We start from the raw sequence: 23640 nt of genomic DNA, 5'->3' as shown, positions 1-23640 counted from the left end.
ACGTGTTATTATCCTAGACAGCCTGTCACTAGCCAGCGAGGAGCCAAAGGAAAATTTCAATTCTGATCATTTTGAAAATGAGGATCATGCTCCTATGCTCTTACTCACTTCATCTTACTGTCAACTTCTAATTTAAAATCTGACTTATAAAGGAAAACTACCACAAGAATGATTACGCTCTGCCTACCCACAGCCAGTCAACCAAATTTTCCTCTAGTGTAGCTTCAAACATTTCGGTAAAAGGCTCTTAAATTCTGGGTCTTTGGGAGGAGAAAAAAAAAAAGAGTGGTGGGTAAAGCTCAAAGATAACAAAAGTATTTAATCTCAGTAAAATCACATAAGAAAACGAAATCATATCCAATGTTACTTTGCCGCATTCAGAAATTAGACATTTCACAGGCCCAAATACTTCTGCAAAGCAATATAGCCTACCGTATAGTTAAGGAATGAACTAGTGTCAAAAAGCAGCAAGTTAACATATGAACCTGAACAAGTTATTTTTCCTTAGACTCAGTTTTCTCATTTGTTAACTGAAGATTAGTAATAATAGCTCCAACTTCATAGATTTGGTGAGATGATCAAATGAGATTATGCAAAGAAATCAGTAAGGATTGGCTACTTAAATGTAAGCTCGCTACTCATTAAAATAATGTCCATGCGTAATTTCAATATATGAAACTATTCAAATGTCAGCTGAGATGGCTGAAGGGCCACAGCAATAGGTATGTAAAGGTTTTGTGGCCATTGAGTTTCACAAGCACAGAGGGGCTGGGGCCACTGTAAAGCCAAATTGTGCTCACTAATTATCCAAGCATGACGCAGATACAGTGAATTTTCCACAATTCACTGGCATCAGTACACGCATGGTCCATCTCTTTACTGTATGTATGTCTTTTCTTCAATCTTACCTAAGAGTAAATCCTCCACTGTATACCACTTCCAGCCCCTCTTGCCTTTGCAAGAACAGTTTCAGCAATTGTCCTCTCTCTCTTTTCTGATCAATTCCCCAAATCACTAAATCATTCCCACCTGCAAATAAGCTGCCATATTTCCCATCTCTAACAACAACAAAAAAAAAACCTTCTTGATGCCACATCCATCTCCAACTAATCCATTAATTCTCCCCTTGATAGCAAAACACTTCAAAAAATTTACTATATTAGATGCCACCAATTCCCCTCTTCCCATCCTTGTTCTTTCTCAAATCCACTCCAATCAGTCCCTTGTGTAGGTCACTAGTAACTCCACGGTGCCGTAACCATTGGTCTTAGTCCACCTTCATACTTGCCCTATGAGCAGCATTTGATCCAGTTTTTTCTTTCCTTCTTGAAATACATTATTTAGCTTCCAAGACACCATTCTCTTCTGGTTCTCCTCTTTCCTCACTGGTCTTCCCTCTCCTTCTCCCTCACGTCCCCTTATTCCCATGAGCTATATACATGCAGTAGTGGACTCTTCTGCACTTACCCTCTCTAGTCTGGTGAGCTCATGCCGTCCTGGGACTTTGAATGCCTTCACGATTATAGATCTCTAGCCCAGGCTTCATCCACGAGCTCTTCTTCTGACAGTACAATTGCCATGTGGACATTCACTAGGCACCTCGATTTAACATTTCAGAGTAAACTTACTATCTTCCTGCTTCCAAATGTGTCCCTCACCTGTGTCAGTAAATGGCGACTCTATCTTCCCAGTTATGCAGACCAACTACTTGATTAAACCATCCTTAACTATTCTCACACCACACACCAAATCTCTTCATAAATTCTATTGACTCTACCTTCAAAATGCCTCCAGACTTGGACCATTGCTCACACCTCCCAGGCTACTACCTTAAGCCAAACCACCATCATCGAAGTTTTGAATGAACCTCCTAACCATTCCTTGCTTCTGCTCTTCCCAGTTATAGGTTATCTGCAATAAAGAGCTACAGTAATTAAAGTCACAGATCATGTCACGCTTTTCCTCCAAACCCATCCCAGAGTAAAACAGCTCACAGCCCAGCATTGGAACTCCTCCCACTTCAAAGTCACTGTACTTGTTTCCTCTGCCCAGTGTCTTCCCCCACAAGACATGGCTCACCCCTCAGTTCCTTCAGGCCTTTGCTTAAATGTAACTCTACCAGTGAGGTCTGTCCTGACCACCAGTAACCACCTTATCACGCTATGCCCCTTTCATATTACACATTATTCCACAAAACTTGGCACCATCTCAAACTATAAATTTTATTTGCATGTCTATTGCTTCTTTATACCTACTAGCATGTAAGCAAGCTTCAGAAGGGCAGGGATTTTTTTTATCTGTTTCCTTCACTACAACCGCCCAGTGCAGTGATGGTGAACCTATGACACGCGTGTCAGCACTGACACGCGTAGCCATTTCTGATGACACGCGGCCGCATGCCGAGGATGAAACATTTGCTGCTCCTGAGGATGAAACATTTGTGACTAGAGTCTTGGAGTTAGTTTTTTCCTCAAAGTGACACACTACCCAAGTTATGCTCAGTTTTTTGGCGAAGTTTGACACACCAAGCTCAAAAGGTTGCCCATCACTGCCCCAGTGCCTAGAACAGACCTGAAGTCGTTCAACAAATATCTGTGAGTGAATAGTAAGTGAATGAATAAGATCAGTTTAAGCCTGAAGAGGTATATAAAATTCTAAACTGCCTCCTGGAATGCAAACACAGAGCCCCTCACCCTTAGAAGCAAGCAGTAGGAAATTATCCTTCACTTTGCAATCCCATTGGCTATTCATAGAATTAAAACTACACAGATCAAAAATAAAAACGACCTTGAAAAATCATCTAATCTTTGCCTCTTTCTTACAATTCAGGCATCTCAAGTAGATGGCATTATTTTTGCTTAGGTTAGAGGTAGAGTACTTTAACCTGCTCCTGCTCTCTGTGAGGGGAGTTTCTTCTGAGTAGTCCAGGCCTCTTCATCCCCATTAAGTCACCCTTCCCCCCAGTAGAGAAGAGTGAAATATATGATTGGTAAGTCTGGGAAAAAGAAGAGATTGCAGAGCTCAGCACCTCCCTCATCATTCTTCTCCCTGGGAAGGATCATGATAAGGAGCACATGTTCTCTTCCATGTCCCCAGGGGCAGGCCCTGTCCCAGCCAGAGATATGCACCCTCAGCCAGAACATGGCCCGAGCAAGTGAGAGCCCCATGCTTCATCCCAGCCTCTTTGTAAAAGAGATTTTCACTATGTCTTTAGATGTGCTATATTTCAACTTGTTCAGAACCCAGGTCTGAAGGAGGGATGTTTTTATTTCAGATCATCTCAAAAACTTAAACTACCTTTAAGAAAAAGTATTGTCACATCTCCACTGGCAGTCTAATTATAACACTAACAATTCTCCTTGTCAGGGAATGCTCTCGCATCTAATTCCTCATTCTAGAGTTTAACTTAATGCCTTCTTCTCCTTTGTGCTGCATGAAAAAAAAAAAACAACACACACATTCTTGTATAAATGCATATGTATGTATGTGACATATGTGTACATCTGTACACACATACACAAATATTACACAATGTACGTCAAAGGATTTGAGGAGTCAATGTTCTGTGTCCATATAAAAGACCTTGGAGCTATCAGACTTTCTGTTTTAATATCTACCGTGTTTGACTTTCCCAATTAATTTCCAAACTCGAATCATTTCTGAGACTTCTGGCCCATTCTCGCATGTTTGTGTTGAAGCATGATACCCCACACATAATAGACCTCAGTAAATATAGGTTAAAAGAGAAAAATAAGTTCCCTCAAACTGAAACCTGAATAGGACAGCTCTCTGCTGAGAATAATGTCTTACACACTCTTCCCCCTTAAAATGTCTAAAGCAAATGTCTAATTTTACTTGAATATTTAGTTTGCCTTCCTGACTTCATTCTTTGTTCATGAGATGCTGAATCTCCCAGGCTGAGAAAACTGACTTCATTTTTAACTTTCCCCCCAATTAACATCATTTAAGTCCCGCTAATTTCTCCTTAGAAGTTTCTCCCCTTTCTTCCAATCACCTTCAAGTCCTCAACACCTCACACCAAAAAGCTGCAAGTGCCAAGTCTTAATTCCCACATACAATTTTTTTCTCACTACCAACTATTGTATAAATTGTACCAAAGTATTATCTAAATTATTGCCAAGAAAATTGTTTCAAAGCCCCACATTTAAAATGCCTAGGTTCCAGCATCCAACACCAGATTGCAGCTTAGCCTCTCTCAGGCAGCTCCAAGCCCATCACAAGTGGCAACCATCTGCAGATCGCTTTGTAACTCACACCAAGTGACCCAGGGAAAGGCACAGGCAGCAGATGACCTTTGCCTAAACCTCCGAAGAGCCCCCAGAACCAACGCACCAGGTGACCAGCTTCAGACCACACCAGAGCACCACCTAATCAACTCTACAATGACACACTCAAAGAGCAGATTCAGCAAGCACCATAGCCCTGCTAAAGTGAATCCTGCTCCATAAAGTCAGCCCTACACAACAGCTCCTCCACTGTAGTCAGGGCCAGTCCTGACAACCAATCAGCCTGAGGGTCAATTCCTCCCCCTGATGTGCCAATAGCAATCAAGGTTCAACTACAACAAAGGACACACCTAAAGCACCTGACTCAGGTGATCAGGGAGACTGTGCCACGAGGCCCCACAGAACACCTTCTATATAAGGCCAACCTTTCAAAATTGGGAGATATAACAACTCTACTAATACATAGAAACAAACACAGGGAGGCAGCCAAAATGAGGACACAAAGAAACATGTCCCAAATGAAAGAACAGGGAAAAACACCAGAAAAAGAACTAAACAAAATGAAAATAAGCAATCTACCATATACAGAATTCAAAACACTCATATCAATGATAACTTCATCAAATAGATAGAAAGCATAAAAAAAAGAGATAGAGAACATAAAAATGAACCAGTCAGAAATGAAGAATACAATAACTAAAATGAAGCATACATTAGGGAATCAACAGTAGACTAGATGAAGTAGAGGACTAAGTCGGCAATTTGGAAGATAAGGTAACAGAAAACACAATCCGAACAGCAATAAGAAAAAAAATGAGGATTAAGGGGCCTCTGGACAACATCAGGTATACCAACATTTGTATCATAGGGGTACCAAAAGAAGAAGAGAGACAGCAAGAAATTGAAAACCTATTTAAAGAAATAATGACTGAAAACTTCCCTAATCTGTTGAATGAAATAGACATACAAATCCAGGAAGCACAGAGAGTCCCAAACAAGATGAACCCAAAGAAGCCCACACCAAGACACATCATAATTAAAATGCCAAAGGTTAAAGACAAAAAGAGAATCTTAACACATTGCGCACCAGTAGTTTTACTGCTAGCTTTACCCAGTGGCCAGATAAGTTTCTATTGAACGAGTACAAAAAATGTTTTACAAAGTATCATACTTTAAAAATACATTAGCTTGTAAGAACATGTAATAAATAACTTCAAAATGCAATGGGTATTTAATTTTAAGGCATGCCTTTAACATTTATGTAAAACACTGTGTAATATGAAAACACGAGAATGCTTGTGATCCGCCCACAATGTGTTAAAAGCAGAAAGAGAAAAGCAATTACCTACAAGGGAGTTCCCATAAGACACTAAATATTCAAAGTGATGAAAAGCAAGGACCTATAATCAAGATTACTCTATCCAACAAGGCTATCATTTAGAATTGAGGAAGAAAGAGCTTCCCAGACAAGAAAAAGATAAAGGACTTCATCACCACCAGACCAGTATCATAAGAAATGTTAAAGGGACTTCTTTAAGAAGAAGAAAAAACTTAAAATATAAATATGAATAAAATGACAATAACTACATACCTAGCAGTAATTATTTTAAATGTAAGTAAATGCTCCAAACAAAATACACAGGATGGCTGAATGAATAAGAAAATAAGACCATTACATATGTTGTCTACACGAGACTCACTTCAGATCAAAAGACAACACATACTGAAAGTAAAGGGATGGAAAAAGATATTTCATGAAAATGGAAACAACAGCAAAAAAAAATCTAGGATATTAATATCTATATCAGAAGAAATAGACTCTAAATAATCAAAGGCTATAAAAGACATAAAAAGGACTCAGCAATTCTGCTTCTGGTTATTTAAAAAAAAAAAAAAGCCAAAATACAAATTCAAAAAGATATGCATTCATATGTTCCTTGCAGCACTAATTATAATAGCCAAGATATGGAAGCATCCTATTTATCCATCCATGGAAGAATGGATAAAGAAGAAATAGTGCATATATACAATGAAGTATGACTCAGCCGTACAAAAGAATGAAATCTTTCCCTCTGTAACATGGATGGACCTAAAGGGTATTGTACTAAGTGAAATAAGTCAGAAAGAGAAAGAGAAATATCTATAATTTTACTTATATGTGGAGTCTAAAAACCAAATGAAAAAACAAATAAAAACAAACTCATAGTTATAGAGAAATTCTGATGGTTTGCAGATTGGAGGGATGTTGGGAAATGGGTGAAAAAGGGAAAGGAATTAAGAAGTACAAATTGGTAGTTACAAAACAGTCACGGGGATGTAAAGTATGGCATAGGTAATATAGCCAATAATACTGTATTAACTGTGTATGGTGTCAGATGGTACTAGATTTATCAAGGTGCAAACTTCATAAGTTATATAAATGTCTGAGCACTATGTGGTACCACTGACACTAATAGAATATTGTATGTCAACTGTAATTTAAAAAATACATTTTAAAGAGTTTTATTGATTTTTTTTTTTTTAGAGAGAAAGGGAGAAGGAGAAAGAGAAACATCAATGTGAGAAACATTGGTAGGCTGACTCTTGCATGCCCTCCACCATAGATAGAGCCTGCAACCCAGGCATGTGCCCTGGAATTGAACCAACAACCTTTTGGTGCACAGGATGATGCCCGACCAACATTAGCCAGGGCAAAAAATAAAAAAATATATTTTAAAAAATAAATAAACAATAAAATGTCTATGTTCTACCACTTATTACCTTTCTGATTTTGGCCACAAGACTTTTATGTCAGTACTCATCTGTAAAAATGAGAGTAAAAGTATGTAATTCATAGGACTGTTGTAAAAATTAAATGGCCTAATCCAAAATGCTTAGAATACTGTTTGGCACATAGTAAGTGTTCAATAAATGTTAAGTGTTAATGTTACTATGTTATTTCTCTGAATAGTTTCCCTGGTTCATCATTACTTCAGGATAAAATAGATTCAGAAAATTGATATACTGTATATTTTTCATGTTAGATCTAAACACTGCTCGAAAGGCCATTAATCAAATCCTCTGACTTTACAAGTAAGAAAGTGAAACTCAAAAAATAGGTAACTTAAGCAAATCAAAAAACTTTCATATTTAAGGATCTCTGCACTGTCCCTAAGTTCTTTTCAGCACATCTCTCATATTAGCCTATCAAAACATTCTAATGCTCTCACCAGACCCGGCTAAATCATGCCTGCCTTCACAGCTCTGCTCTACTGTACCACCCAGGGGAGAAGAACTGCTGCTTTCTCTTTATCTATGCCAGTGGTCGGCAAACTCATTAGTCAACACAGCCAAATATCAACAGTACAACGATTGAAATTTCTTTTGAGAGCCAAATTTTTTAAACTTAAACTATATAGGTAAGTACATTGTTATTAACTTAATTAGGGTACTCCTAAGCTGGCCTTTGCTAAAAACTCAAGGGGCCAAAGAGCCTCATGTGGCTCGCGAGCTGCAGTTTGCCGACCACTGATCTATGCAAATTCAACCCAGCCCCCATGGCCTATTTCAAGCCCCATCTTTTCTAAAAAATCTTCCCAGCTGGCTTGTCCAAAATACAGCCCTCCTGGTCTGAGCTCCCTAGTTCTCCCTGTCATGCACTGTTTGCATAAAAGTTATAAAAATCTCTACAGAAGAAAAGTTACACGCTTATGTCTTGTCCTTAGAGAGATTTTAAGCTCTTTGGGGCAGACATGTGGCATCTTAACTGTAGTGTTCCCAGTGTACATGAGTCTTTGGGAGGAAGAAAAAAAAAAATCAATGATTATTTTTGGAAGTGGGAATTCTTGGAAGGGAGTGCTCTCACAGTCTGACACTGTGGTCCATGCTTTGGGATCCTCTTAACTCCTTCACACATTCAGTCACCTATGCTCAAAACTGAGGACATGCTGTTTGGTATCTTTCTAAGTCTGCTGTAGAATGATACACAGATATCTCCTAGGGAGACTAGATGTCCCCAGGGCATTCCCAAGACCTCACTGTGGAACAGTAAGAGATCAAAAGTGCTCAGCAGTCTAATCTACACTGCTAGGACCTGGAGTGATTGCAGTACAAAGCTCCCATATATCACAGCAAGTTTTAGCTGGTCTAATTAAGACCAAAGCACCCCAGACACACAGATTATTGGAATAATGTGACTGAGGTAATGTGGCTTTAACCCAAGGCAAGGAAGGAGGGATGGTAAGATGGTTGAACACTACAGGTCTGGAGTCAGAAAGCATCGTGTTGCATTCTGGTTGGTTTTAAGCTGATAAACTCTTTGGCATCCTGCAAGCAAATTATGAAATCAAGGCTCAGAGAGGTTATCTGTAAATTGGGGATAATAATGGGAATTCAGTGAGGTAAGGCTTGCCCTATCTAAGAACATTTCAATAAATGAAAAATTAGCTGATGTTATATCACCATCACCATCATCCTCTAGCTCGAGCTACAGAAGAAGGAAGTCAGTTTCAGATTCCTTCCATGACCCAGCACCCCTAGGGGGCCTCTCTCCCCACTAAACCCCACCCCAGCTTGTGTTTCTGATGCGGTTAGAGGAGACCTTAAGCTCCACGTCCAGGGCCTGACGTCTAGGATGATGTCACAACCCAGGCTCCATTACCCAACCCAGAGACTGGGATTCTCTCCCAAGAATCGGCTGATTGCTCTATTATAAAAAGGCAGTTCACACAGGCAATTTCCTTTATCAGGTATAAATTGTCAGCATGCAACAATCTGGCCACAAGAATGAAATCAAGTAAGTATTTTCAAGATCTGCTAAAAAAGTAGCTCCAACAACAACATTTCCAAATCCCGAGCCAAAGGAAAGAGAATGACTTTCATCAGAAATGACAGGAGCCAGCTGCTCCAGGAAAGATGCGAATCCGGTGAAAAGTGGACCTTAAAAAGTACACCACCCGCCAAAGGGTTTACTAAGGCTATAAACACCATCGGAGAAGGAGACACATCTTCTTTCAAAGGCAATTAAAAATTAATTGTGACACATGCATGCTGAACTTATGAACAGGGCCAAATTCTCTGTCCCCACTTTATCTCCTCTGGGCAGAGAAACTTTGATGTCTTTTATTTTAATTGCAAACCCATTTTCATAGTCCAAGAGTTTTTATCAAGCTATTTGAGGAAAAAAATGAAAAGATGTTAGCGGGGGGAGGGATTCTTCTTACTTATTAAGAAAGAACAAGTAGTTGTACACTTAAAAATTCTTCTCATTTTTTTTAAACTGGCTTTTTCATAAATATTTGTTGCAATTGCACAATGTTTATGTTCAAGTCATTTAGGAAAGAACAGCACATTCTTTACCATTCCTTAGAACATGAAATCAGGTAAGAGATCTTTTAGGAAAATTTAAAAAAAAAAAAAAAGCCTGAAGAAAAATGTTATTTAAACAAAAACACATCTCAGTTTTCCTTTTTTGCTACATCTTAATATAATCAAATAATCAATAACAGAATAATAAGTAGAGGAGAATTATTTTTGTTTGAGGCCCAAATGCCAAAATTTTAACATTCCAATTTTAGTTTTAAAAGCACTTCTACTGGCTGTACTTATCATCATTGCAAGTTTTTGCAGACTCGAGAGCTATATTGAGCATTCTAAAAATTAGTATTTCTCACACATCTTACAATTTGTTGATAGATAATACTTTTAAAGGCTAATTTAATTTGAGTCTAGAATTTAAAGCCAGGAAAATCAGCATCCATCTCCAGGGCCAAAGGCTGGGGAAAATATGACAGATAAGAAATGTGGATAGCATTTTTAAAGACTTTCACTGAAACATTACTTGTGGTAATTATATTTTCCAAATCTAAGACACACCAGCTCATGGTTTAACAAAAGTATGAGAAACTGGGATAGTCCACAAGGCCACTGGATTAGTGTCCTGTCGCTGCTATAACATATTGCCACAAACTTGGTGGCTTAAAACAACATGAATTTGTTATGCTATAGTTCTAGGAGATACCAAGTCTGAAATTAGTCACACAGGGCTAAAATCAAGGTGTCAGTGGGGCTGTATTTCTTCCAGAAGCTCGAGGAGTGATCCGTTTTCTTGACTTTTTCAACTCCCAGAGGCTGCCTTGCATTTTCCTGGCTCATGGACCCTTTCCTCCATCTTCAAAAACCAGCAACATCCACCCATCTTTCTTATGCTATCATCTCTCTTTCACCTATCTCTTCCATTTATAAGTGCTGCCCCTCTGGATAATCCAGGATAATCTTTCTATTTTAAAATCAATTGATTAGCAACCTTAATTCCATTGAAAACTTAATTCCTCTTTGCCATGTAACACAAAATATTCACAGGTTCCAAGGATTCAGAAGTGGACATCGTTAGAGCCATTATTCTGCCTACTGCAGCCACCAGTTCCCTTGCAATGTGCTGGGAAGGCCTCACATCTGTGGCACTACTGTACATGTGTGCCACCCTAGCATCTGTCCCACACTCGGTGCCAATTTTCCCTCAGGTGAACCATCCCACACTCCACACTTAGTCCCTGTAAGTCAAGGGCGAAATATCTCAACTGAGGCCAATCAGAACATTGCATTCCTGACCTCAGTGAAAAGTTTAAGGATAAGCTTATGACTCAAGCTAGATAGCCAATAAAAGCCCTATGAGGAATTTTCCTGGAGCTGTCAAAAAAGCAGTGTTCTGTCTAGTGGGGTGAAAGGTAGAATGATAGCCTAGAGATGCTGATGACAGTATTTGGCACTATTTGGGAGGTAAGGTTGAGGGGAGGAGGGTGCAGACACTGAAATCTTAGAGAGATAAAGCAAACACATAGGAAAAATGAGAAAGGAGGGAGGGATGGAGTAAAGGAGGGGGAGAGAGAGATTGAAAGATTAAGACAGAGATTCCAGAGATCATTCTGAGCTCTCAGATCCAGCTATACCTGATTTTGATTACCTGATCAATTTTTTTTCCTTAACCAGTGTCAACTCAGTTCCTGTTACTTGCATTCAAAGGAGTCATAATTAATATAAGAATTTTCTCTCGATGAAATGGAAAGAAGTTTCAATAAATATGGTGAGAAAAAGAGAAAGAATTGTGTCTGGTATACACAATTTAGGTGGGGTGGAATTGTCCTATCTAATGAAAGAGTAATATGCAAATTAACCATCACTCCGCTACACCCACAAGCCATGTCCACCAGCCACGCCCACCAGTCAATCAGGAGCCAGTATGCAAATTAACCCCAACCAAGATGGCTGTGGCCACGGAGAGTAGGAGGGAGGCTTGGGTTTCCCCGGCGATGGAGGAAGCCAAGCTTTCCGCACACCCTGGCCGGCCCAGGCCTCCACTCCAGGCTACAAAGTTTCAATTATAGAAGATAAATCTCAACAGAAATGGCGGCAGCCATGGAGCTGGAGAGAGCAGGAGACTAGGGTTGCCCCCGGCGATGGAGGAAGCCAAGCTTTCCACATACCCTGGCTGGCCCAGGCCTCCGCTTAAGGCTACAAAGTTTCAATTATAGAAGATCAATAAATTCCAACAGAAATGGCTGCCTTCACAGAGCAAGCAGGAGGCTTGACTTCGCTCCAGGCTACAAAGTTTCAATTGTAGAAGATAAATAAAATTCCAGATACCAGGGCCTCTGCTTGAGTCACGAGGGGGCGTGGCCGGCCTGCAAACCACCACAGGCCCTTCACCCAGGCTGCCCCATGCACCAAGGGAACCCCCACCCTGATCTGGGACACCCTTCAGGGCAACTAGCCAGCCCCCACCCATGCACCAGGCCTCTATCCTATCTAATAAAAGAGTAATATGCAGATTGACCATCACTCCAACACACAAGATGGCTGCCCCCAGGTGGTCAAAGATCCTGCCCCCATGTGGACACAAGATGGCCACCACGGGAGGGCAGTTAGGAGGGACCAGGCCTGCAAGGGATGGCAGTTGTGGGCGATCAAGCCTGCAGGGGAGGGAAGTTAGGGGTGACCAGGCCGGCAGAGGGAAGTTGGGGGCGACCAGGCCTACAGGGAAAGGCAGTTGGGAGGGACCCAGGCCTGCAGGGGAGGGCAGTTAGGGGTGACCAGGCCTGCAGGGGAGGGCAGTTAGGGGCAAACAGGCTGGCAGGGGAGCAGTTAGCCATCAATCAGGTTGGCAGGGGAGTGGTTATGGGGTGATCAGGCTGGCAGGCAGAAGCAGTTAGGGATAATCAGGAAGGCAGGCAGGCGAGTAGTTGGGAGCCAGCAGTCCTGGATTGTGAGAGGGATATCCGATTGCCCATTTAGGCCCGGTCGGGCCTAAACGGGCAGTCGGACATCCCTCAAGGGGTCCCAGATTGGAGAGGGTGCAGGCTGGGCTGAGGGACAACTCCCCCCATGCACGAATTTCATGCACCAGGCCTCTAATCTATATAAAAAAAAGCCTAAGCAACCGTTATAACAGAACGACCAGAACAACCGGTCGCTATGATGCGCACTGACCACCAGGGGGCAGGCACTCAATGCAGAAGCTTTGGTCAGTGTGCTCCCATAGGGAGAGCACTGCTCAGTCAGAAGCCAGGCTCACAGCTGGCGAGCACAGTGTCAGTGGCGGAAGCCTCTCCCGCCTCCACAGCAGCGCTAAGGAGCAGCAAGCTGAGCAGTAAGGAGCAGCGAGCAGGAGGGCGGTAAGGAGTGAAGGGTCCCGGACTGTGAGAGGGATGTCCGCCTACCGGCAGTTGGACATCCCCAGAGGGGTCCCAGACTGCGAGAGGGTGCAGACCAGGCTGAGGGACATCTGCCCCCAACCCCCCCCCCCACCCCCGGTGCACAAGTTTCATGCACCGGGCCTCCAGTTTGAAATAGCTGTTTTTGTACCACTCCTTACTCAACTCTCTCCCTCTCCTGCTAGATCCCTATGAATGAAGCATTGCCTCATTATCAGCTTAAAGATAATACATGGAAATAGAACTCTCAAACAGCTGCCATATGGTGAGCTGAGTGGATGGATAGTTTATAAGTCCATGGCACAGAAAAGTAGTTTCTGGAAACTCATGGTGCCAGGTAGACCTGTCAAAAATGTAGGGGTTAGAATGATGTGGCTCTCCTTGACTAAAAGTTTAAAAAAAAAAAAAAAAGACTGACATACTACTAATAATAACTATTATTATAGTTTGCTTTCCATGTATCAGAATTGTATGAGTCCTTTACAACTGTATGAACTAAGCAGCAGTAGTATGTGTATGTTACACACAAAAAAGTGATGCTTTGAGAGGTTAAAGTCATCAGCAGGAAAGTGGCAGAGTCAGGGTTTTAAACCACATTGTGAGTAGTCTGTGCCCTGACCATCTGATGGAGGAAAGGAGATGAATGTTAATAGGTACTCTACTGGATATACTGGTTAGATTTAAGATTGAGATATGAACTCGACATGTAAATGAGAGAATTTTTTACATATAAAAGACACAGAATTCAAATCACATGAATAATAATTTCAATCATTCTTTTTATTTTTGTGTGCATATGAAAAGATGCATACTATATATGAAAATTGCAGGAAATGTAATTTAATATCTAAGACCACAATATTTGAAGATTCGTAGATTTAATCCTATTTACTTTCTATAAGGTTTCCTAAATATTTTTTTTATCAGTCACTTCAAGAATAAGATAGACTATTTCATGCTGCTCACAATTTGTTCCAAATTCCAAAAAGATTCATCATGCTGAATTTGTGGCAATCATTTTTATAAACAGGAGACTGACATTTTACCACAAAATCTCTCCTAGGGATTTACAGTTAGTCAGCAAAGTCATGTAAACGTATTTGGAAAATTAGGATGGATCAATTACATGTGGGAACAGAGATTCCAAAGCTAGAATATCTTCCCACGCTTTCCTATCTATTCTAAAGAGTATACAGCTCTCAAATTCTATCCCATGATGTGGATGAATCTTGTCATAGTACAAATAAAATAACAAAACTTTTTTATAATATAATTGTCCATATTTTGATTACTTGATAACTAGAAAAAATGATTAATTCATTCCATCTTTCAGAGATCATATAACCAAATATTTAAAAATCATACTCAAATGTCAAGAAGAATGGAGACAAAACAAATTTAGAATTAATATTTTTTTTAAATCAACACTTTCCTAGTATATTGCTGGTGGGAGTTCAGGTCACACAAACTTTTTCTACAGCAATTTGTTAAAATGTATCATGTTAACTTGGCTTTACTTGGTCATCAACTTCTAAGACTCTCTCCTAAAGTAGTCATTTGAGAAGCAGGAAATTATCTATGAACAATACAGTGGGACAACATTCATTATCATGAGAAAAATGAATAAATTAAGAAAACAATACATAAATTCAGGTTTTTTAGTATGAGGGGACCAAAATGATGTTTACAAGGAGTTTTTAATGATAGGGAAAATTATACTAACATATTAAACAAAACAAAAACAGGCATACAAACACACAATCTGTGTATTAAAGGAAGACTGAATAACAATATGCTAAGTTGTAACAATAGTTTATTTGGGATGACTGTCAAAAATCTGGAAAATACAGAAAAATTAAAGAAGATGATTATAATGGGCACATGCAAAACTTCTATAATCAGAGCAAAAACTGATGAATTAAAAGGATAATTGCCCGCATTTTATAAAAATAGAAGTAGCACAGCTTAGGAGTAAAAGCTGATCTCTATTAGAGGAACACTGGAGAGAGGGTTCCTAAAATTCTGATAATGGCAATCCTCTTTGAGGCAGCATTAGATTTCCATCTCCGTTATCACTGTCAATATGGCAGAACCAGTGGGATAACCAAACTCCTCATATTCAAATCATTCATGATTTTACCAGACAATTTGGGATGGTCCCTAATTGATTTCCAAGGTAATTTGGGTTGGCTACCCACAAGTAAAGACTTTTTACAGATAATCATTTTGGAAGCAGAGGTGACCTTGGGGATTTCTTAACATTTCTGAGTAATATCCTGATTATTTGGTAAAATAACTAGGGCAAAAAGTGAAAATATGTGGAAGAAATACTTCAGATAAACAGCAATAATAGGTTACTGGTGACAGATAACATGCTGCATTTATTAATATCTTCATCTAAGAAGCTTAAAGTAGTAACATTAACCATTATGATGCTCACTGGAGGGGTGGAAGCTAAATTAGTCAAGTGAAGTACATGATCTGTAGCTACAAGGAAGAATAATGGCTTGGGTAGCTAAAAGTCTAAATTTTACAAGGGATAAATGTAACCCTTCTTTAAACCATACCTTTTAGTACTGCTGCTTGAAAACTGGATCGATAAGATTTTAATCTTAGTTTATTTTATTTTCCCTAATGCCAGCAACAGGGCGAATGATCCCAGGTAGACTTTAGTGCAAAATTAGTGGGCATTCAAAACCTGCATTCAAATTCAATTCAATTTGCCAAACACTTATGAGGCACAAAAAGTGCCTAAAAACCAGTAAGCCTCGGTCCCTGAACTTTGTGGGGTATAAAGAGAGGTCACAAGAAACCTTGACAACACTGAGTTGTATAACCATGGTCACCATCCTCATTTTCTAATTAAACCTGAAGAGGGACACAGAACAAGCACACTTAAGAAATTTCAGAACATGGGTACGTCCCAATGTGATAATACCCTGTTTGCTAGATCCATTCATTGAACAATAAATATTTGAGGACCCACAAGGTACCGAGCCCTGTGTTACTGGGGACGCAGCAGTCATTGAGACAAAGTCTTTGCTCTCATGAGGTCTACAGTAGAGGAAATGCTTACTATATGCCAAGGATGAGGTAAAGGGACTCACACTAATCCTTGAAAACCAAATAAGTACCTGCAAATGATTAAAATTTAATTCTCAGTAAATTTATTTTAAAGTACATGATTAGCAACTTTATTTTGGTAAGAATGACATGCAATTGAATTTGAAGTTGGGAAGCGGAAAGAGGACACAGAAAGATGAACATGCCCCATTGCAAGAGATGGGATGGGGGAAGGAAGACAGCTTAACACCAAAGCCTCACAATGATTTTTCCTCTAAAGATGCTCAGGTAAGCTTAAAGGGTCACTTATGAAGCAAAAGACTCAGAATTCTTTTTCAGATGCTCCAGTTTCTACAGAACTACATTTATTTTCTAAGCCACATGTGTCAGAGTCAGCCTCCCTGCCCACAATTACTCTAGGCCTCCTACCAAGGCCATCTTCTGCGTCAGAAATGAAAGAACACCCTGATATGCCACAGAAGTATGTTAGTGACTCATGAAACACACTTACACACATACACACAATGCATAACATTCACATATGCATGTATGAATGTATATGAGTATATATAGGTGTAGCCTTTTAAATTCCTCTTAAGAGCTACATAATTGATTATAACCCCAAACCAAATGATAGCTACACTTCCGTTATCACAAAACCTGAGTCCAAATGTATTTTTATCTTCACTGAACTTGAAAATGATAATAAAAGAAATCCCCAAAAATTGAGGAACTTGGAAGGAAGTAAATATCCAGCAATACAACCTAAGAGTGACCCTCCTCTCTTTTAACAGGATACTCATCTCCTTCCTATCAAAATTAAGCATACCTGTACTACTTTCTTCCCTGCAGGCAAGGGCTACCAAAGTAATTTATATTAGCAAAAGGACTGGCCCAAAGTCTAACCCAAGTGTCTTACATGACAGCATGTTGATTCTATCTGAAATTTTAATGAAAGCCATATACTTTTTTCCTTCGGTAGAATGGGTAATCTTAAAAGAGCTTTTGAATTTACATAGTAAAAAGTTGGGATGTTTCGGTAATCAAATGTCTAAGTAATAAAAGTAAAAGAGCTTTCTTTTCCCTCCTTGTTTGAGGATTGCTTTTTTAAAAAATCCTTCTTTAAAAAGATATAGATTGATGGCTGAGTGCTTTGAACCACAAATGACAGATGTCCCTTCACAGACACCAGATTTTAAATGCAGTTCTCAGTCACTCTCCTCTTTTCTGTCCTGCTCTTCCTATGATGTTAAACTTGAGGAAGAGTCCCAACAATGCTAAGCACTCAGCAGGAAGGCTGGTATACAGCTACATATAGAGATATACAGCTACCTCTGGGGCTGGGTCTTGGGGTCCTCCCCATTAGTATACAAGTGTAGAATCCCTCCAGCTCTCCATTATGCACCACAGCAGGTAACTATGTAGCCTGTCAAGCTTCATTTTCTCTGAGTCTAAAATAGGCACAATGGTGTCCATAATTTATCGTGTGGTTGCGAGAATTAGATGACATAATGTACACAACGCAATTAACACTGCCCGGCACAGAGTACACGGTCAATGACTTGTAACTATGCTTTCAGCAATAAAACTTTTCGTCTAAAAGATGACTTTACAATATCACTTGACAAATACAGAATTTACACGGACTAGTACTCAGCCAAAAAAAGAAAAATTATCTTTTAAAGTAACCCAAGTTAAATGTGTATAAAAAGGCTTTGACTGGAGCCTGGCTCCTTGCCAGATGACTTTCAGTCTCTGAATTCAGAACAAATATATTATTATAAACAGTTCCAAAAAGATCATGGACTTTGGAGTGACCTGTTCAAGTCACACTCTCTGAGCCTCAGTCTCCTCACCCATAAAATGGGAATCATTCCCACATCATCAGGTAATACTGAGGTTTTAGATGTTATTTGCAAAAGACCTAATAGTATCTTGCACATTTGTAGGTAATCATTTTAAAGCATATGGAATAAGAGAAGTCACTGGAGGGTTTATTCAGAGCTGGAAAAAAATTTAAGAGAAAAATTTCCATCCTTGGTACTTCATTTTTCCCTTCTTTGTAGCATTCTTACACTTTGCCTTCTGCTCTAATCAGCTGCGCTCCTCCTAAGGCTACACAGGTTTATTTGATTTGATTTATCTCCGTCTCTCCTTCCAGCCCTACATCACCCTCCAAGAACCTACCAGTGGCTTATCCAAAGACAGTAATAAAATGCTTGAAAAGTCCAACTGCAGGAGAATTTTTACCATAACTCAGCTTGAGGAAAGTGGGATTCTCCTCCGGAAAGAGGGAGAGAAGAACAGAAATGTTCCGGACTATAAATTATTATTTTTTTTTTAACCACAGGAGAAATTTCAGAAACAATATTTTGCTTAGCTTACTTCATTTCCTACTTTCTACTAAGATAAGAATGACATCTGAGAACAAGGCTTACCTATTTGCACCATTTCTTCATTACCAGCCTGGAAAGGAGGGGGGAAAGTAAGAAAAAGAAACAGTTACTGGGTTTCATCTTATCACCTCGTGCGTTTTATTTCTACCATTAATGCTTTTCAGGAGCTGGCTAATCAGGAGATGCCAGAGACCCGGATTGGTGCCTCCAGGCTGCACCTGGGTGTGTAGAAGGTTCCTGTGCCCTGAGTAAGAGCCAATTCAGTAACAATTCGGGGCAGGGACGTGTTTGCCCATTTTCATTTTAACCGAACATTTATGAAATCAGCAAAATTAAATAGTGACACTCAATGTTCTTTTCTGAAAACTCCGGATACTGGGTCAGGATTAGAAAAGAGAGTGTATATATTATACGTGTGTAAAGAAGCCTAAAAGGGGACCTGGTTTATCAGATGTGAGGTCAAGAATGAGCAATTTCATACTTTTTACCCTATGTTCAGACCAGGCAAACCAGAGAAGCTAAAAAAAAAAAAAAACCTCACAGACGTGTTCTGCACCCCCAAACCCCCACCAGCCCTGTGAGGATGTGAATTACTACAAACAGCTTGGCTCGCCCCGCCGAGCCTTAAGGACTCTTCTGAGAGCACCGGGCTTCACCTTGAGTCTCCAAAGGGTGGGGGCTGGGCCAAAAAGAAACAGGGCTGCACTCAGCTTTGAAGAGGAGGAGCTGTGCAGAGGGGGAGGGGAGAGCAGCGGCGGGCGCCTCCAGCCTCTGCCCAGGAAAATGCAGGGCAGGAAACGTCCCAGCCCCCCTTCGCAACTGTCAAACCCCAGCCCCGCCGCAGTCCTCCCAGGACACGTGTCTGCTGGATGGCTCCCGGTCCGGCCCAAGGACTTCCTGAAACCCCCGCTTCTGTCTGCCCGAAAAAAAGCTGTGAGTCAGTGAGAAGAGAGAAATCCCCGCGAACCCGACTCCGGTTGCAGCAACCAGAGCCCTGGGATCCTGGACCCCGCGTCCAGAACTTCATTCAAGCGCCCCGGCCGCCCTCCGGAAAGGGGGGACCCAGACGGCCCGGCGAGGATGCGAACTGGCTGCAGTCTGTAACCAAGAACTGTTCCGAATGCCGCAAAGTGGGGAAGCCCCAGGTGTGACAAGCCTGGGCTCCCGGAGCGAGAGCCCTCGCCTCCCCTGCAACTCAACCCCCCACCCCCGAACGCCCCCGCGCGCTGCACCCAGCCCTCGGAACACCGTTCCTGGAGGCACCGAGATAACAGGGAAGGGTGGGAGGGGAGGAGGGAAGAGGAGGGGAAAGAGGGGGAGGAACTTTTTCGGGAAAAGGTTGGGTTTGAGTTTTTCATTATTTTCCACTTACTTGTCCATCAGCTGAAGTCCTAACCTGTACCAGAGCGGCTGCTATCAACCAAAGTGACAGGAGAACCATCACGAGTCGAGTTGACTTTTCAACTACTGGGCAAAGCCAATGCCCAGAGCATACACCCCAAAATAAGTTTCTTTAAAAAAATAAAAATTAAGGGGGGGATGAAAAAGCAGAATATAAAAAAAATGAAAACCTGATCTTCTGTGCTTTGCTTCAATGAAAATGAAATCTGAGCTCTGAGACTGGCCCCCTCTGCTCTGCAGTCTTTCCACTTCACCTTCTCACCCCGTCCTCCCAAACAGAGCGCAGGAGCGAGAAGGTGCTGCGCGCCCGCACGGGCTGCGCCGGGAGAGGGGGAAGGGACGGGGGCTTCCAACTAGCTCTGCCCCGCGCGGCTCTCTCTAGGCTTTCCTAGCACCATGGATCCCTACGGTCAGCGCCGAGAATGCTTGGGTCCCCCGGAGCACAGCAGGGGGAAGTATGAGCGAGAGAGAGACCGGCGAGCGGGAGCGGGAGAAAGAGGCAGGGAGAGGGCGACTCCGCCGCGCACACAGAGGTGGGGGCGGGAGGAGCCGGAGGGAGGAGGAGGCTGGCGGAGGAGGTGGGAGGAGTGGGGCCGCACGCCGGCTCCTGTTGCTCGCCAAGCGGTCGTCTGCTCGCTGCCCGCGACCCGCAAGGCGCTAATAAGGCGGCCGGGGCCCCCGGGGCGGCCCCTCCCGCCGCGGCGCCCACGTCACGCGGGGCCCGAGCCCGCGCCCCCGCGCCCGAGGCAGCCGGCGCAGGAGAACGGAAGAGTGGGGAGGACCGCGCCGGCGGCCGGCCCCAGGCTGGGTCAGGGTGTATGCGACCGCGCGGGGGCTCGTGTGGCCCCCGGCTCGACCCACCACCCCGGATCGTGTCCTTCCCCGGAGATGGATGAGGGGTGGCGGCAGCCCCGGGGAGCCGCGGTCCCGACTGGCGGACAGGCGTTGAGTTAATTATAGGAGGAGGGAGGGTCCAAGGACGGGTCCTGGGCTTTAGGACATGCACCTCCTCCAACCTCCACTGTGCTCCCCGCCAGGGGAAAGCCTCTACGGAGAGAACCCCTGGATCCGCCAGGTCTTCACAACGTGGTTATCGCCCCTCCCGACACCAGTCGCCTCCCTCATTTGGTGGCGGTGGTCCCCGCCCCCTTTAAGTTCTTGTTTCTGCTTTATTCGTTTGTATTAAGTTTAAAAGATACCCTGTCTGTTCCTTGACTCACTGGCTGCTTCTGTTTATCACTAGAGTACACAGGCCACAGCGTCTCTTCCTCTCACCAAGATTAAGTTATCAAATGATTTCTGTCCAGTGTGGCCGGGGCTTCCAGGGAGTAGGTGACACCATCCAGAGCTGAAGGGACAGAAGATGAGCTTGCGCAATGCAAACCCAGGCCCACTTTCCTGGGGTGGACTCCCAAGGGTGCTTTCCAGGGAGCAGAGGGGTGGAAGAGGACCAGACATATCTCCAACCTCCACTGACCATCTTCTAACAAACACTCCCTTCCCAAAAAGATCATAAAAGAGGAGTAAATGGGCACAAATTTAAGCATAGTCGTTAAGACATCAACTGCAGAGTCTTGCAGGAGCCTGCCTGAAATGTGTAGAAGCTAACGTTTGTTTTGCTAAGGGGTGCTTCCTTAAGTCATAGTTCCTTGTCTTCTTCTTTTTTGTTTGTTTTGTTTTCTTTAAAGTGTAAGTTTGGAGGGTTTCCTGTACTTTGATTCATTATTTAAGGATTGCATCTTTAACTTCCAATAGCAAGATCTTGTGTTCACTCATGTGTTACCTGCTATCTTGTCAAAATCATATATACAGGACACTTACAGGTACAAATGAGAAACCAGATAACTGAATGGCCCCACCTAGTAACAGGGAGGATTAGGTTAATTAGTTATTAGTCGTAATTATAATTAGACCCAGCACAGAAGTATCTCTAAATGACTTTCTTCCTTCAGCATTTTTTGTAACCTATTAGTGACTTATTATCTAGGAGTGATTTGCTGATTTTGTGCCTCCCTTCCTTGTTCATTAAATAAATAATACTCATGCTCCATAAATAAACATTATATCAATTTACATTGACAAGGAAAAGAATGTTAGAGTGGGTTCTAGGCCCAACTAACAGCTCTCTGACCTTGATAAGTCACTAAAACTCTATTTTGGTTTTCTCCTTATGAGAAGTTTCAGCTCTAAAATTCTCCAAGTCTAAGTAATAACAAATACTATATTTAGCCATGGTATTACAGTAGTCCTTTTTGTGTTAATTTTACAAAGTTCAGACATTCGTTATCACTGTATCTTCTCTCACAATAATGTGACTTTCATGAAACTTTATAGACACTTTTGGCCATGACCACAGAAAGAAATGTTTTTCCCATTGTAACCAAGTACCGCTTCTATGATTCAGTACTTATACATGCAACATCCCTGATATTTTCTATTCGTTTCCTGTTTTTTGGTTTATTTTCCCAAATACTGGTCTGGATCCACTTCATTTACTAGTATTTCATAACCCAATGAGTCATGACCTTCATTCTGACATTGACTTGAGAGTATACGGTATAATAAGGTTTATATTTCTTGGATTCTAAATGAGTTCAGTTCTGATTGATAATTAGGATTCCCAATATACCCAAAGACAAAGTTTCTCAAAGTATGTCCTGAAATGCTAAATGTTTTACAAATAATAATCTATACTAATAAAAGGGTAATATGCAAATTGGTCACGACACCTTCACAGTAACAACCGAACAGCAGCCTGCGTGGAGCGACCAAGCCAGCAGGGGGATTAGTGAGGGACGACCAAACAGCTGACCAGCAGGCTGCATGGGGCATCCAGGCCAGCAGGGGGGGCAGTGAGGGGTGACCAGGCTGGCAGGGGGGGGGCAGTTGGGGGTGATAAGGCCAGCGGGGTGGGGGGGGACCAGGCTGGCAGTGGGGGCAGTTGAGGGTGATCAGGCTGGCAGGGGGGGGGGCAGTTAGGGGCAATCAGGCAGGCAGTCAGGTGAGCAGTTAGGAGCCAGCGATCCTGGATTGTGAGAGGGATATCCCGAGGGGTCCTGGATTGGAGAGGGTCCAGGCTGGGCTAAGGGGACACCCCCCACATGTACAAATTTTGTGCACAGGGCCTCTAGTAATAAATAATAAGCTTCTGATAGTCTACTAAAGTTTGTGAAGTACTCAGATAAACAAAATGAAATGAAGTGGGTTTTTTTTTTTCAGAACTTTATAAAAACTTTAATATCCTAAGTGCATTGTGATTCTTCAAGAGGGACAGGTAGTGAACTTTGGTCCTCACACTGATGTGATCACAGATAGCTTTTGTCTCACACTTTATCCAATGAGGAACACACTTGGGGAAATACCATTATAAAAGACTATTGCATTAAAATGAACTTTAAGTCAGATAGGTAAGGTTCAGAACAGATTCACCCTCAATTTTCTTGATTCTAAAATCGGTTTAATAATACTGCTTTTGTAAAATGTTCATAACAACATAATCTTGCATGTAAACTGTCTGGCACATTGCCTACAGCATAGTAAGGGCTGAAATGAAATGTTTTTAGATTAAACTATATGGCATAGATACAGATGGCTCACTGATAATAAAATATGGCAAGTTCTAAGAGAGGTAGGCACATATAAACAACTAAAATGGATGAAGTTTTAATTTTACCAGAGATAATCTATCCTAATATATAAAAAGTCAGGGGCCGTAATGACCAAAATGACCAGACGGACCACCGAACAGCAGGCTAGGGAGCAGAGGCAGCAGGGCGAACAGTCACCAGGAGGGGACCCCCACCTGGATCAGAGGCGTGGCTGGCCTTCAAACTGCCGGTGGCCCCT

The 23640-nt window shown here is 42.0% G+C and overlaps 1 protein-coding gene across 1 annotated transcript in view; it reads right to left on the bottom strand.

Annotated features, from left to right (window-relative positions):
* The window catches only part of ADAMTS3 (ADAM metallopeptidase with thrombospondin type 1 motif 3), a 231747-nt gene extending 211913 nt beyond the window's left edge, over positions 1 to 19834 (bottom strand). The window contains exons 1-2 of the mRNA XM_008157465.3: positions 19766 to 19834; positions 18436 to 18463 (exon numbers count right to left, since the gene is read on the bottom strand). Coding sequence (XP_008155687.2) covers positions 18436 to 18463; positions 19766 to 19834 — 97 coding nt within the window. The remainder of the gene's footprint in view (positions 1 to 18435; positions 18464 to 19765) is intronic.
* Positions 19835 to 23640: the final 3806 nt, after the last annotated feature.

The sequence above is a fragment of the Eptesicus fuscus genome, chromosome 2 (assembly GCF_027574615.1).
Source record: "Eptesicus fuscus isolate TK198812 chromosome 2, DD_ASM_mEF_20220401, whole genome shotgun sequence".
NCBI classification, from domain to species: Eukaryota; Metazoa; Chordata; class Mammalia; order Chiroptera; family Vespertilionidae; genus Eptesicus; species Eptesicus fuscus.
The sequence above is the reverse complement of the archived record's forward strand: the minus strand, read 5'-3'. Positions and strand labels throughout refer to the sequence as shown.